At 45.7% G+C, this 15,360-nt stretch overlaps 1 protein-coding gene across 15 annotated transcripts in view; it reads left to right on the top strand.

The window, feature by feature from the left end:
• Nucleotides 1–15,360, top strand: part of LOC122390789 (longitudinals lacking protein-like) — a 76,136-nt gene that overhangs the window by 29,932 nt on the left and 30,844 nt on the right. The window contains exon 6 of one of the 15 annotated variants that reach the window (XM_043384081.1): nucleotides 13,795–15,256. The exons of 7 other annotated variants lie outside the window; for them this stretch is intronic. In XM_043384081.1, the coding sequence (XP_043240016.1) occupies nucleotides 13,795–14,006 (212 nt within the window). In that variant the 3' untranslated portion in view covers nucleotides 14,007–15,256. Of the gene's footprint in view, nucleotides 1–240; nucleotides 1,093–2,804; nucleotides 3,462–5,857; nucleotides 7,191–8,017; nucleotides 8,807–9,183; nucleotides 9,438–11,006; nucleotides 11,988–12,420; nucleotides 13,223–13,794; nucleotides 15,257–15,360 lie in introns of those variants that run through there. 7 more of the 15 variants (XM_043384078.1, XM_043384076.1, XM_043384079.1 and 4 more) reach the window with 7 other exon arrangements.

The following is a 15,360-nucleotide window of genomic DNA, read 5'->3' as shown; positions in this document are numbered from 1 at the left end:
TGGGGCTTTGATTGCTTATGCGCTGCTGCGTAAGTTAAAGCCAACTTTTCTCAATAAAAGCTGTTACGTTTCCTTTCCATTCTAGACACGGCAACTTTTCATAGATTTGGAACACTGTGACAATGGACGTTTGCCCTAGCGGCTCCCATCTACACCCGCCAGCGCTGAACTAACACCCATGATCGTCGGAATCGCCAACCTCGTCACGCATTTGACGTTTCTCATCTGATTTTCCCCCAGCTGGGTTCGCCTGCAAGATCTGTGGACGCCGTTACGAAAGCATTACTGGACTTATGTTTCATCGCCAGAACCATCATGTGTTATCCAAGACAGGCAAACCGCAGAAGAGGTGACCTGTTTGTTGAGAAACTGAACTGGTGAATGAGTTGTCGAAACGCAGCTTGTGATCGTGTGGTTGATGAGGGGTAAGCCACCAATGATTTGCGTAAGTTAGCAGTGAAGCATCGGCACATTGGCGATCAGAGGCAAATGACACATAGTGGCAACGTTATGCCAGGGAAATGTCAACACTTTGGTGGTCAGACACAGACGTCATGATGTGAATGGTTTGTCAACGTAGTAAACTGGTGCTAAAGACAAGTTGTGGAAATGGGGTGCCATGACTGTGTTTTCTGGTGCAGATAAGCCCTGTTATGGAGAAGTACAATAATGGTGCCAAGGATAGTTGGGAAATAACCGAGAACGATTGGATGAATTGCGTTTGCGCTCCCAGATCAGCATCTACCGGTAAACGATTTTGCTGTTCTTGTCGATCACTTTTGCGAGTGACACAGCCGCGAAAATGTTCAGGTTGTCCCTTTCTGTCGTATGATCTATTAGTCGAATCATAGATCTTTAGTACCTAGTTAGCACTTGTAGCGAATATTCTAGGAAAGGGACCTAAAAACGCCTTATTAGGTTTTCAGACAGCTCCTTTGCGTGTTCATGTTGGTCTAGTGATATTCTACGATCTCCTGTTCTCGATTTGCCTTGATCTCTCTGCTTAGCTTCCTTTTTTATTTGCTGTTTTTAGTGATGTTACTGCGTCAGGATTTTTTTTCTGGTGAACGCGGAGCATAATAATACAGTATTGAAAAGAAGCGTGTAGTGTGGTGTACAGGCGAGGAAGTGGTTTTGCGGTCCAGCTGATATCTGTTAACCGATTGCTTGGGTGTGTCACACAGTCGTGTGATACTCCCGGTACGAAATTACGAAGGCGGTACGAAGTTTGCGAGTAATAACGCCGTTATGTTGCTTAAGTTTTCTCTTTCATCTACAAAGTGCTCATGTGGCGTTGTATCTATATGGAGACAAGAGCAACGAACACAATGAAGTTCTTGATATTTAACTACGGGAATAGGTATTCAGTTTTATTTTTTTCATAAAAATAAAGGTTAATTATGTCAGAATCCTGATGAATTTCGTTCTTTTTGGATATAAAAAAAATCTCGAAACACTGAACGCTTGTCATATGGCCCGTGCAAGGTAATTGTTGACAACAGCATCTGTTTTAACCCGCGCACCGACGGGGGGCGGATATCCGCCCCCCCTGAGGTTTTTCGCGAATAGCGGGAAAACCGCGGCGCGTAGCGCCGCGAAATTTGGTATGACTATAACCTCATCAATTTTACACATGGTGTGCAAGTTTGAACCTCCTACCTTTTAAGGTCAGGTCACCAGGTCACTTTGAATGACCCAACCTCAAGTCACTTTTTTGCAACTTTGTCACCGTGCCAGAGCTACAGTAGATGTCGGAGGCCTTTGAAACTCACAGGATATTATTAGGTCATTAGTAGCTACAATTTGTATATCTCGAAATTTTGATATCGGTGACCTAAGGTCAGGTCAATTTCGCGACCTCCCCATTATAAGTCAATGGGGGAAAAATCAACTCCCTGTTTTTACCACGAAAACGGGTCGGAATGGCCCCATATACCATACATGACTTCATATACGATCAACCTTCACTACCTTGAGGTCTGTTTTGCTGTTGGGCAGCTGTGAGGTCATGTGACGTCATCAAAGGTCACCAAAGGTTTTTGGCCAATAACTCCGTACAGGAACAAGATACAGACGCGTGGGTGGTCTCATTGTGTTCAGCTCGTCAAGACGCATCGAATGATATACATGATGACCTCGAGGTCACGTGACCTGAGGTCAACCTTTGACCTTGACCTTTCGAGGTCAACATATATATCATTCGATGCGGATTGACGAGAGGATCACGATGATGCCCTTAGTTTGTTCCTATCTTGACTAATTCGAAAGTTATTCGAGAAAAACTCTCTCCATATCTAGCGCCGCCATTTTGACTTTTTCGACCCCTGTGACGTCATCTTTGACCTGACCTGAAAATGACCTTAGTAAAAATTGTAGATCTTGGCCGTGCGTATCCGATGCCGTTTACCGCTTGTCGCTATCTTGCTTCGTTCTCGAGATCTCAGGGGGGGGCGGTCATCCGCCCCCCCCCGTCGGTACGAAGTTGGCGCAGACCCCCGTCGGTGCGCGGGTTAAGTGAGTACCAATTTCATTAGTATTCTCAGCGCACTATTTAACAGAAGCTGCCATCCAAGCACAAGTTACTAATAGCATGTATTGCTCCATCCGTAAGTCGATGCACAAAATCATGTGTCGAGTTTCTTCGTCCATATTAGTTGATATCTAGGCATACCTACTACGCGGCCCAAATAGCAGCAGTCGATAATTTTTCTATGTTACTGAATTGTTCCAATGACTTACGCAGTCCTAGTGCCCTATCCTATCGGCATCATCATCATCGCTAACGGCTTGTCTACTTTTCACAGATAGCTTCCGCTGTGAGACATGCGGCAAAGCCTATTCGAGCCGCGTGTCGCTCCACCACCACAGCAAGATGCACGCGGGAGCCACCACGTGCGCCCTCTGCGGCCGCGTGTCGAATCGGGTGGCCGATCTGCGGACGCATCTCAAAATGGTTCACAAGCTCAGCGCCCAAGAGATTCGAGCTCTGGTTCCGACACGAGAGTATCAGTTCATTGGGGTGCAGCCACTAGCCGGCGCACCGCAGCCTCGACCGCAGTGACTGAGGCGCCAGTGAATTGAGGCGCCGGTGAATGGCCACGAAAGCAGCCTTGACAGCAGTGACTGAGGCGCCAGTGAATTGAGGCGCCGGTGAATGGCCACGAAAGCAGCCTTGACAGCAGTGACTGAGGCGCCAGTGAATTAGGCGCCGGTGAACGGCCTTGAAAGCAGCCTCGACCACTGACCGAGGCGCCAGGTCTCAAGGTATTGCGTTGTGTGAAACACTGAGTTTTCGGAGTGCTGCAAAGTAGCGCAACCTTGAAAATAAACCCCTCGCAATGATTTTTTTGTACTTTGTTGTTTGTAGTTTGACTTTGTTTGTCCTGTTTTATTTTGGTACCCCGTGAAGATTGTCATCTTTTTGTGACAAATAGATTGATGTTAATAAATATTTATTTGGACGGTGCACGATAGATGATATAAGGCAATTTTCTATTCTAGGCTTTCGCTTATTTTCCATTCTGACTCGTGTTCGACACCATTCGCTACGCCGATGACTCTTTCATTTTCGGGGCTTACATCAGCATGTAGAACGTACCACGAAGTTACTTCAATAACACTTTGCATTGTTATCTTTTTGTGACACGGGGCAGCCTGACGATTACAACAGGACGGGATCAGAGTCACTCATACTGCAAAACACAACGCTTTATCGCTCCGGTTTAACATTAACACGAACTATGATTATTCATTATCATATAACCCAAAAGAAACAACTCACTGTCAAGTGCCAAACGTATACGAAGTTCAAACCATCCTCTTCGCCTTTCTCCTTGTCTCTTACTTGAGTTACTTGAACAAGTAAAGGCGTATCAGGAACGGATTTTGGTACTCGCTCACCATTATAGTCCGTTTTTAACATGCATTTACTCCATGCACATATAACCTCGGTCTCTGCCCCTTAACACCATATGTGGATCCAAGAAGATGGTGTCTCGCAAGCTGCCGGATGGATTCCCCTCAGAACGTCTCCAACTTCCAAAAACTTGGGGCTTTGATTGCCTATGCGCTGCTGCGTAAGTTTAAGTCAACTTTTCTCAATAAAAGCTGTTACGTTTCCTTTCCATTCTAGACACGGCAACTTTTCATAGATTTGGAACACTGTGACAATGGACGTTTGCCCTAGCGGCTCCCATCTACACCCGCCAGCGCTGAACTAACACCCATGATCATCGCAATCGCCAACCTCTTCACGCTTTTGACGTTTCTCATCTGATTTTCCCCCAGCTGGGTTCGCCTGCAAGATCTGTGGACGCCGTTACGAAAGCATTACTGGACTTATGTTTCATCGCCAGAACCATCATGTGTTATCCAAGACAGGCAAACCGCATAAGAGGTGACCTGTTTGTTGAGAAACTGAACTGGTGAATGATTTGTCGAAACGCAGCTTGTGATTCTGTGGTTGATGAGGGGGAAGCCGCAAATGGTTTGCATAAGTTAGCAGTGAAGTATCAAAATATTGTCAATCAGAGGCAAATGACAGATAGTGGCAACGTTATGCCAGGGAAATGTCAACACTTTGGTGGTCAGACGCAGACGGCATGATGTGAATAGTCTGTCATCGCATTAATCTGGTGCTGAAGACAAGTTGTGGAAATAGGGAGCCATGTCTGTGTTTTCTGTTGCAGATAAGCCCTGTTATGGATAAGTACAATAATGGTGCCATGGATAGTTGGGAAATAACTGAGAACCATTGGATGAATTGTGTTTGCGCTCCCAGAGCCGCATCTACCGGTAAACGATTTTGGTTGTTCTTGTCGATCAGTTTTGCGAGTGACACAGCCGCGAAAATGTTCAGGCTGGCTCTTGTCTGTCGTATGATCTATTCGCCGAATCATAGATCGTTAGTACCTAGTTAGCAGTTGTAGCGAATACACTAGGAAAGGGACCTAAAACGCCCTATTAGATTTTCAGACAGCTCCTTTGTGTGTTCACGTTAGTCTAGTGATATTCTACGCTTTCCTGTTACTAGATTTGCCTTGATCTCTCTACTTAGCTACCTTTTTGATTTGCTGTTTTCAGTGATGTTACTGCGTCAGGAATTTGTTTTCTAGTGAATGCGGAGCATAATAATACAGTTTTGAACGGAAGCGTGTAGTGTGGTGTGCAAGGGAACACAGTTTTGCTGTCCAACTGATATCTGTCTACCGATAGCCTCAGAATGTTACACGACTAGCGTTACGAAGTTTGCAAGCAACAAAGCCGTTACGATACCCAATTTGTCCTTTACATTGAGTTTTTATTTATCTACAAAAGTGTTCATATAGCGTTGTATCTATAAGATGACGAGATTAGCGGACATAAACAAGGTCTTGATATTTAACTACGGTACTAGGTATTCAGTTCGAATATCTTTTTATAATCAAATCACACGCTTGTGGATTTCGTTCTTTTTAAATGTAAAAATGCCTCGAACCATTGCACCCCTGTTGACAACAGTCTCTTTAAAGTGAGTACCGATTGCACGAGTCTTTTCAGTGCACTTATTTTACAGAAGCTAACATCCGAACAGGTTACTATCATGTATTGCTCCATACGTAAGTCGATGTACACAATCATCTGTCGAGTTTCTTCGTCCATAGCAGCTGATATCTAGGCATACTACGCGGCCCAAATAGGACGGAGGTCTCAGTATCTGAGTCGATAATTTTTCTATGTTACTGAATTGTTCCAATGACTTACGCAGTCCTAATGCCCTATCCTATCGGCATCATAATCATCACTTCAGCTATCATCGCCACAATGTGCATGCCAGCATTGCGCGTCTATTCTCTAACGTCTTGTCTACTTTCCACAGAAAGCTTCCGCTGCGAGACGTGCGGCAAATCGTACTCGAGCCGCGTGTCGCTCAACCACCACAGCAAGATGCACGCGGGAGCCACCACGTGCGCCCTCTGTGGCCGCGTGTCAAGTCGGGTGGCAGATCTGCGGACGCATCTCAAAGTGGTGCACAAGCTCAGTGCCCAAGAGATTCGAGCTCTGGTACCAACAAGAGAGAAGTATCACTTCTTTGGGGTGCCGCCTCTGGCCGGCGCGCCGCAGCCTCGACCGCAGTAACTTAGGCGCCAGTGAATTGAGGCGCCGGTGAACGGCCACGAAAGCAGCCTTTGCAGCAGTGACTGAGGCGCCAGTGAATTGAAGCGCCAGTGAACGGCTACGATGGCAGTGACTGACTGAGTAACTTAAGTGTTTTTTTGTGAATATGGTAGAGACTTCGGTTTTATGATGGTGAGCTGGTTAAAACGGAGAACTTATGATAGTGAGATTCAGTGTGGGTGGTTTGTAAGTTGGTGATGGTAAGAGAGATTCCGTCACTCCGGTGAGCTCGTCACTGGACAGAGGTTTCAGTAACTGAGGGCGCACCGACCATGTGGATACATGAGCTCAGAGCCCAGGTGAGGACATTGGTAGTTGTTACGGTGGTTATGGACGAGACAGTGAGATACTGGCGTTAGTCTGTTCTCGCACGACGCTTAGGTGACCCATCTAACGCCTAGTTACCGTTTTGCTCCGGCTGCTCAATGTTAATATTTTGCAGAGCGACCGTGCGCGTTGTGCCATTGCTGCTTTTGAGCTCAGACCGGTGGTATTCAAGTGTGAGTTGCGACGTTTGATTATACATTAGGTTATCCATAGGTGATATCCATTAGTGATTACTGATAATCCAGCTCATCCATTAGGTTGGAGGCTCCTCCCTCCACCATGTGGGAATCCGAAAGCCAGTTTTTGAAATATTGATATTCTGACAAATAACAATCTTTGTGCAGCATTTGTACACACTGCTGCGTGTGCATTAGAACTTGAAGCCTTCCACAGGTGAATAACGCTCTATCAGGATTTTCCCTGAGACAGGATTGCATGCTCACAAATTTTTCTGTTCCACTTTTGGTGTATCTTGAAGTATTTCTGAAGAGCTCTGTACATTGTAACTTTTCGAATTTCGTGCAGACTGTAAACATTCATTTTACGAATAGGTATTGTTGGCTGTTGATCATCCACTGTTGTATATTGATTGTGTGTGTTTTTGAAAGTCAAGTGATCAGTCTAATCCAATCATGTAACTTGCTGTCCTTTTCCCACAGCGTTTTATAAGTGTTTCCTTGTCTTGAATATACTGACAGCTGTTTTAATTTCCACTTTTGTTGAGAGGGCGATTCTGGCTGTCAAACCATATCTAAATTGATGGATAACATCGTCACGTATGCGAATACTGTTCAACTCTAAGCATTGAGATACGTTTGCACTTGTCACTTGATATTGCTATCCAAGTTTCAGTTACGGTACTCCAGAGACGCTGGTTTGGGATGTGCATTTTTATTGGGTTCGTATGCTGTTGCTCTCTGAATGCTATTTAATAGAAGAGTCTTCATCGTGCATATCGTCTCTTTAACAGCTTCTGTTGTGCAGCAAATTACATGCATTCTACCAACCACTCATGGGCCTCGTTTCATAAAGCGAGTCCGTAACTTACGACGGTTTTTGGTCTTTATTGTAAGTGCATGTGAAGCGATGACGATAGTTTGAATCGTTGAATTTATTACCTTGCAAGCAAGAATAGAAGCGAGAAAGGGAAATAAATTTATCGCTTCACATGCGCTTGCAATACAAGCCCAAAAAACGGCGTAAGTTACGGAATCGCTTTATGAAACGAGGCCCTGGTTGACGTAATTTCGTGAAAATCTTTGCATTCAATTTGCTTTCTTGTCGCCCATATTGCACTTAAAAATATTTTCTTCCTCCTTGTCCACATTATTGTTTCCTTCCGTGGCGTCGGGTGAAAACGATAGTTTTAGACATTTTTCCTGTCAAATAGAGTTTCCCATGCACCTTTTTTCCATTCTTTATTCCAGTCTTTCTTCGTCCTCAGGTTCTGTGTCATCACACGCCTTTTTGGTACATAACTGTCTGTCTCTGTCTGTCATATTCCACTAACCAGTTTTCTCGTCCTGCTCCGCAGGTCCCTACCAGTGCGAGGAGTGCGGCCGCAGATTCCGGAACATCGAGTCTGTCGGACAACATCGTCAAGTTCACAGAGGGGTCACTTGCTGCCAAATTTGTGGCAAGGTTGCGAATCGAGTCGCGGATCTGCGCAGACATATGATGTGTAAACATGGGATGTCGCCTGAAGAAGTGTATAAGGCAGTGCCTTGCCGTCGTTAGCGTTCGGACGCTTGTCGGTGACATATGATGTTAAGAACGGATGTCGCCTGACGAAGTCTTTAAGGCAGTGCCTTACCTTTGTTAGTGCTTGGACGCTTGTCGGCGACTTATGATGTTTAAACACGGGTTGTCGACTTGAGAAGTGTACAAAGCGGTGTCCTACCCTCGCTAGCGTCTGGACGCTTGGTAGAGCATCAGATCGACTCCTTGGACCGGGATGATGATGAAGAGCGCCTGCGACCACCGCGGTAACCTGGGCGTCATGATGCTCACGCATACTTTGGCAACAGTGGCTCAGACTAGCTCCGATTTCGGGACGTAGGACCTACTAGTTTTTTTCTGTCTTTTTAGTGGATTATTGTTTTCCTTACTTGTTAACTTTTTTGCTGGTTCCTGGTTGGTTATCATGAATGATGCTCAAACGAGAAGTGGCTTTCGTAATAGTAGTTCAGTTGTATTGGTATTGAAGTACAGAAGCAATGCCTTTCTGACGGGTAGCACGTCTGAAAGAATCCTTCGGAGATCATCGAACCGATTTACTGCTGATTATTCTTGAAGTTCTCGTAATAAATGTCCTTCTGTTTTCTTCTGTGTCAGCTCTTTGACTTTTACGTCTGATTTTCATTTAGATGCATTGTTGCTTCCGAAGTTTTGATGTAACCCTTATGAACAAAACACGGATTAGATGAGGTGTGATGGATGTACGTCATAGTCATTTTTACCGTTTTCACTACCCACATAAGATACCATGAATGGACCATAGGTAAGTTTTCCATGTTTCGTCGTTATCCAAGCTAACAGAAGCTGACAGAAGCCATACTTACTATCCTCTGTGTGTTGTTTTCACCTTGCCACCTACGCCAAGTGTCACTGTTCAACCCCAATTACCATCACTATCACGCAAACTCGCCGTCGGCGGGATTCGAACTCACAATCTGACGCCTTACCTTCTCTGTCCGGCAGGAGGATACGGTTGTGACGTCTGCGGAAGATGGTATCGCAACCAGCGCTCCCTTCGTCAACATCGTACGGTCCACGCCGGAATCACGACATGCCGAGTCTGTGGGAAAGTCTCTAACCGGGTGGCAGATCTTAGGATTCATCTTCAGATGGTACATAAGATGTCGGCGGAAGAAATTCGCGCTGCAGTGCCACCACCCTCGTCGCATCCCAGAAGAACGCTCTGAACATGGTTTGGGCGTGGCGGTGTGATGTGAGGATGTACTGTGGGTTATGGAGGAAAGGGAGAGCGAGATGCGTTTAAGCGTAGAGGAGGTTATATGAGTTGTGATGAGATTGTTCTGCTTAGTGTGAGAGGTGTTCTTGGATGCGTTGAGACCGTTTGACTCTGGAGGACTACACTGAGCTTTATGGTCTGAGCTGCGAGGGCAGTGGTCCAGAAATGTGGAGGAGGCGTATTGAGCTGTGCGGGAGTCCACTGGAGGAGACAGGGTATGCTGTAAGTCCCTCACTTAGCTCGTGCGAACGCTGAGCTGCGACGGAAAATGTCGGAACTGCTGGATGCACGTAAAATGTCGGTTTTTCACGGGGCACTCCGTGACATTGATGTAATTCTGATAGAATGTGTCATAAGATATCGATGCACTGTGCACTGTGCAGTCAGGGGAACAGCATAAGTGTGAAACCATTGAAGAGGGATATGGTTATTCATTTTTGCAGCGTGAACCAACGCACTTTTCTTTAGTAGTGTTATCGAACCAGACAGCCGCCCACCTGCTCCGAATGTTCTAATCGAGGACAAAACTTTCCCGAGCTCTCAAGCGTGCGTAACATATCTTAAATCGATTTTCTGAATGGTTGCGAATGAGAGTGTGGATAGCAGATGCAGTGTTCTTGCGAACGTGACCGAGAAGGCTCTTTGTCATATTAGAACCTGACGTTGGCGTTTGCTCGAGCCTGACATACCGAGAAGTTTGGTAGTTTTCCACCTAAGCTAAGTGATGAGCCACGTTTTGATGGATCAAGTCCATCGAATTTACGTTAGTAATGATGGAGTTCTGTGTCACTGTAGAATAGCGTATGTTTTGCACTTTCAGCTCTGAACGCACATTGGTGATCACTGTATCGGCTTCGCTCTGCGCACAATACACAGCTATATTTGTACCTTTGACATTTTATTTTATTGCTTTTTTCGCATTTTATTCTTAAAGTATCCTTATTTCCTCATGCCTCGAGGCAGTGACGCACGCTGGAAACCTGAATTGATATGTTGTAGTCATATGCGACTTCAATAGTGAAAATTTTAAAATCACAAGTGGTTTGTTTTTATTTCACTGATCTTTTCCACTAATTATTTTCGGGTACCTACCGTTCGTTGAGAGACCCTCGACCGTTGTGTGACGGATGGTATGTTATATTTTCCCAGTGTCTCTAGTTGTAATACAGGGGCCGTGGAGTTTTAACACCACAGTGTGCAGTATCGGGTACTACGCCACCTTATGATTCAACCTGTCACATTCATTCCATGTTGACGAAATCTCGTCCCGCCTCTGAGTGATAGGAGCAACCAATGAGCAACCTAAATGAGCAACCAATGTAGCCAATGCTGCACTCTAAGACCCACTCAATAACCAACCTCTGAGAGTCTAGCCCAAAACGTGATCTGCATTCCCTGTTGGCTAAACTCCAGTCAGGAGTCTGGACGTTGGCCGCCATGAGTCAAGAGAATCATTAAACTCCAGCCACGCTGTGCTTTGCAATCGCCATGTGTACGCCCAAACTAACCCTCCACCACTCTCTGACGCTTCCACCATCTTCATCCACAGGTTCTTACTCTTGCGATACATGCGGTCGCGTGTACCACAACCGGGACTCGCTGGTTCAACACATCAAATCGCACCAGGGAGACACAACATGTCCTGTGTGCTCCAAGAGCTTCAGTCGCATGTTCCACCTCCGGCACCATCTGCTGACAATACACAGATTGCCTGTAGAAGAGGTGCGAGCGCTGGTCCCTATGAGAAGCAGCCCGTACCAGCCGCTTAGAAAGTGGTGATTTATGTGAAAAGAAATCCCGTTATGAAGGATGATCATTGTTTAAGATCCCGTTCGGAAGGTGTTGATTAATGTGGAAAATCCCGTTCTGAAAGATGCTAATTGTTATAAATCCCGCTCGTAAAATGGTGATTGGTGTAAAAGGTGTTGTTCGGAAAGTCGTAGGTTGATGTGAAAGGTCTTGTTCGGAATGATAATAATCGATGTGAAAGATCCCGTTCGGAACGATGATGTGATGGTTGATGCGAAAGATCCGGTTATGGAATGTTGCGAGTGCTCTTTGGTGTTTATGTGAAACTAAAGTGGCGATTAGGATGTTTCATGTATTACGAAGGAGCGTGTTTGGTATGTAAGAAGTGTTCGGGATCTGCCGGGAAGTCTGTAACCGTGTGGCCGATTTTAGGATTCATCTTTAGAATTGTAAGATGACTGAAGAAGATTTGCGCCGCCGCATTGCCGCCGCTTTCGTTACACCCGACGATAACTCATTAAACGTGGTTTGGTTGGTGGTAAATGTACAATGATGTGTCCTCGTGTATCCTCTTGTGTCTACTTGTGTCTACATTGCGACTTGCGAGCTGAATTATGTAAAGAGTGTTGTTCTGACTGTGAGGGAAGTGTTCTTAGATGCCAAGAGACTGTGCTGGACTTTGAAGGGGTATACGAGATATTATGGTCTAAGCTATGGGGAGGTGGTGTCTTGTTCAATTTCGGTCTGCGCAGTTGCACAATACACATTATCATTTATATTCTCTTATTGTTTTTTCTTTGTTGATCAATTTCGAGAGGACTTCAATCTTGCATCGTTCGATGGAGTATGTTAATTAGGGAGATGCGACATGAGTAGGTGAAAACTTGATATCGCTCTGGTCTCGTTTTTATTTCGTTGCTCGTTTCAGCTTGGTCTTGGTAACATTTTGTAGAGTTTCTTCCGCGAGGAGAGAAATGCTGTTGCTGTCTCATCAAGCCTCCAAAGCGGATGCTGTAGAGTTGTAACACCTCGTTGTGACTGTTCTTCGCTCTGTACCCTTAACTCTTACCTCAATTATTTCCATGCATTGTTGATGAGCCGCCTGTCTTGCAGCCGATAAGTCTGCCCTCGAGGCTCTGACTCAACCTGTCATCTTTATTCACTGCCGATAACCCTTCACCCCATTCTGACGCTTTCACCATCTTCATCCACAGGTTCTTACTCTTGCGATACCTGCGGTCGACTCTACCACAACCGGGACTCACTAGTTCGGCACATCAAATCGCACCAAGGAGATACAACATGTCCTGTGTGCTCCAAGAGCTATAGCAGGGTGTTCCACCTGAGGAGTCACCTGATGACTGCACACAGGCTGTCACCAGATGAGGTTAGGACTCTGGTTCCGATGAGGTTTAACCCAAACCGACCAGTGGGCCCGTTCTGACAGACGAAGTGCTGAAAGTGAAGGATCACACTTCGAAGGACTGATGTGGGAATGTTTTGTAGTGGTGTGATAAAGAAGTGTGACAATGAAGGATGTTTGATGCGTTGAGCACGAGCGTTTGTATTTTGGAAGAAGTGGTCTAGCACAGAGTGATGTGTAGCCGGAATAGTTTGCTTTGTGGAAATACGAGATGGAGATCCTGTATATGTGTATAATACGTAATTGTAGCCCCAGAAAAATGTTAGACGTTATGTCAGTGTCTCACCAAGAAGTTGCCTTGCGAGATTTTGAGGAGTATCCGAACATGTCCGAGAATTGTCGTTTGTCATCTGTAGTCCAGAATGTGCCTTGCATTGTGAAGCGTTCTTCACAACGACTTGTTTCGCTTTTTGTATCCAGCACGGTGTCAGAATGGGAGTTTTCGATGCCCTTCCATTTTTTTTTTTTTTCTTCTGGTTTATGATGAATGGGTGCACGCGCTGGTGACAAGCATTGTATTGTTTATGTGTGGTGGGATTTGCTTCATTTTCGGTGGCTTTCGCTGATTCAATAAACCAAAAATGTTCTTCAAATCTAGTTTGGGTATTAATCGACATGCTAGTTAAGATAGGCGATAAGGCTCCACCATTACATGAGATACCTTTAAACCCTTGTTATACGAATGGCTCGTGCAGTTCCGGACACACCATCTAAGTTGAGCTTCGAGGAGCACCCGAAAGGTTCATGTGCTTCATTACTAGTTTTCCATTTCGTTTCTCTTAGAAGACATCAAGTACAAGGGAAAAGAATGAATATTTCGTCATCGTATTTAAAAGTCCTGAAAGGTGCAGGTGTACCTACAGGCGACTGAGTGCTGGTTTTATGCGTTTCCGATTTGTGACTTGGCCCGTCTAACCTCAAAATTGGCTGCATACCTATAGCTTTTACATTGTGTAGCTCTAAATTAGCAATATAGGCGCTTTCCAATTCTTCATAACTTTTTCCATTCATGCATTTATTCATTCTATAACCCCATTTGCGCTGCATAAATTGTTACGGTCGCCAGAAAGACTGTAACCAACGCAATGCGAGCTCATCTTAAACACAAACATTGCTTGGTCGGCCCCAAACCCAGTCATCTAACCCCACCCATCCCCTTCCACAGGTCAACACATCTGTGATATCTGTGGCCGAGGCTATTCAAGTCGCGTCAATCTCAACCACCACCGCAAAGTCCACGCTGGTGTCACTGGATGCCGCATTTGTGGACGAGTTCTCAGCAAAGTGGCGGACCTTCGCGCCCATCTGCAGTTTGTACATCACCTACCGCCGGAACAGATAAGGCAGATGGTACCTACACGGAAGCGAAGGCAGTGAGGGGGAGGAGAGTGAAGTGCGAAAGAAGAGAAGAGGCGAAGAGAAGGTAGAGCGATGAAGAATGCGTTGCGTGGCTATGCAACGTGTATGGGAATGTAGCTGGACACGTTTGTGGCAGTGTCACGAGCCAGCTAACGCGGACTTCAGTTCGGTGACCAGTGGAAGGAAAGGAAACTGTGGATAGCCGAGTACGTGAAGCAACGCAGTGGTCATTGAAGGTTTACGGAATGGTCGCAGTGATCGCAATTAACGCAGTGGAAGGTTTACGAAATGATCGTCACCTATCGCATGACGAAAAGCACAGCACAGTCTTCACAGATCGTCGAATAGACCAAGCGGTGTAGTGAATAAGTGATGCTTCGGGCGGCCTCAAGGTCTGACGAGTGAGGAAGATAATCTTCGATGCTTCTGCGCGATGTGTCTGACGAGGACTACATAGGCAAAGCGATGGTTGCCTGAGTGACGACTCGCAGGGCGCTAACAAGGACGGCTTCTGATGCGTTTTAGTCTCATGGGCAGGCTGTGGACGCCGTTTTACCGTGCTGCCAGCGTCGAAGGTAGGAAACGGTGTGAAGAGGCCGGTTGTTTAGATATTGTAACAGCCGGGCGACTAAAGTGACAAAGTGTTGGCAATGCCACTGTGGAAATCAGTGTGATTGGTTAGCGAAGCGGCCGGTGCCTCAGAGAAACTGGAGCCCAACTGTTTTAAAACAAGTTCGAACCTAGCCAAAAGTGGGTCTATGTTGTGCATGGTGCGAATGATATGAGAGTGAAATGCTGACATGTACAGAGCGTGGGGACTATGCTGACTGCTGTGGTGATTGGATTTTGGTGTTGGAAGGTTATGTGTAAATGTTTATGTAAATACGACTGGCTTCCTCATCTGCCCTTTCCAAAAGCTGACTGTTGATGCCGGGTTCTTCATGTGTATAAAGCACAGCTTTTGACGAGTGAGGCCTCTAAACTCAGTTGCGCCCGTGGTGTGGAAAAGTGCATTAACTTTGTGGTTGGTTTTTGCTCCCGCTAGAATCGTTTCGATGCACATTTCGCCACTCTTTTGTGCCATCATCTTTACCGTACTGTTTGTTACTGTCCGCATGCGTAAAAAGCCCGTGGAACTGAGCTCGAACAACCTGGGTAACCTGGGGCGAACACTTTTCGCGTGATTAAGTGAGAAAGGCTTTGGATTTCACTGTTTCTATATAAAATATGTTTGGGCTAGTTCCGAATACAATGCTGTTCTTGCGATGGTATGTTTTATTGTTGTTTTCCTTCACCCGCGACTTTTTACATTCAGATACGTTGTCGCACGTACTAAGTATTTTCAAACATGAGAATTGATCAGTAGACCACT

Source organism: Amphibalanus amphitrite, unplaced genomic scaffold (assembly GCF_019059575.1).
Source record: "Amphibalanus amphitrite isolate SeventyFive unplaced genomic scaffold, NRLGWU_Aamphi_draft 000409F_arrow, whole genome shotgun sequence".
NCBI classification, from domain to species: domain Eukaryota; kingdom Metazoa; phylum Arthropoda; class Thecostraca; order Balanomorpha; family Balanidae; genus Amphibalanus; species Amphibalanus amphitrite.
Note: the sequence above shows the minus strand (reverse complement) of the source record. Positions and strands in the feature narration are given on the sequence as shown.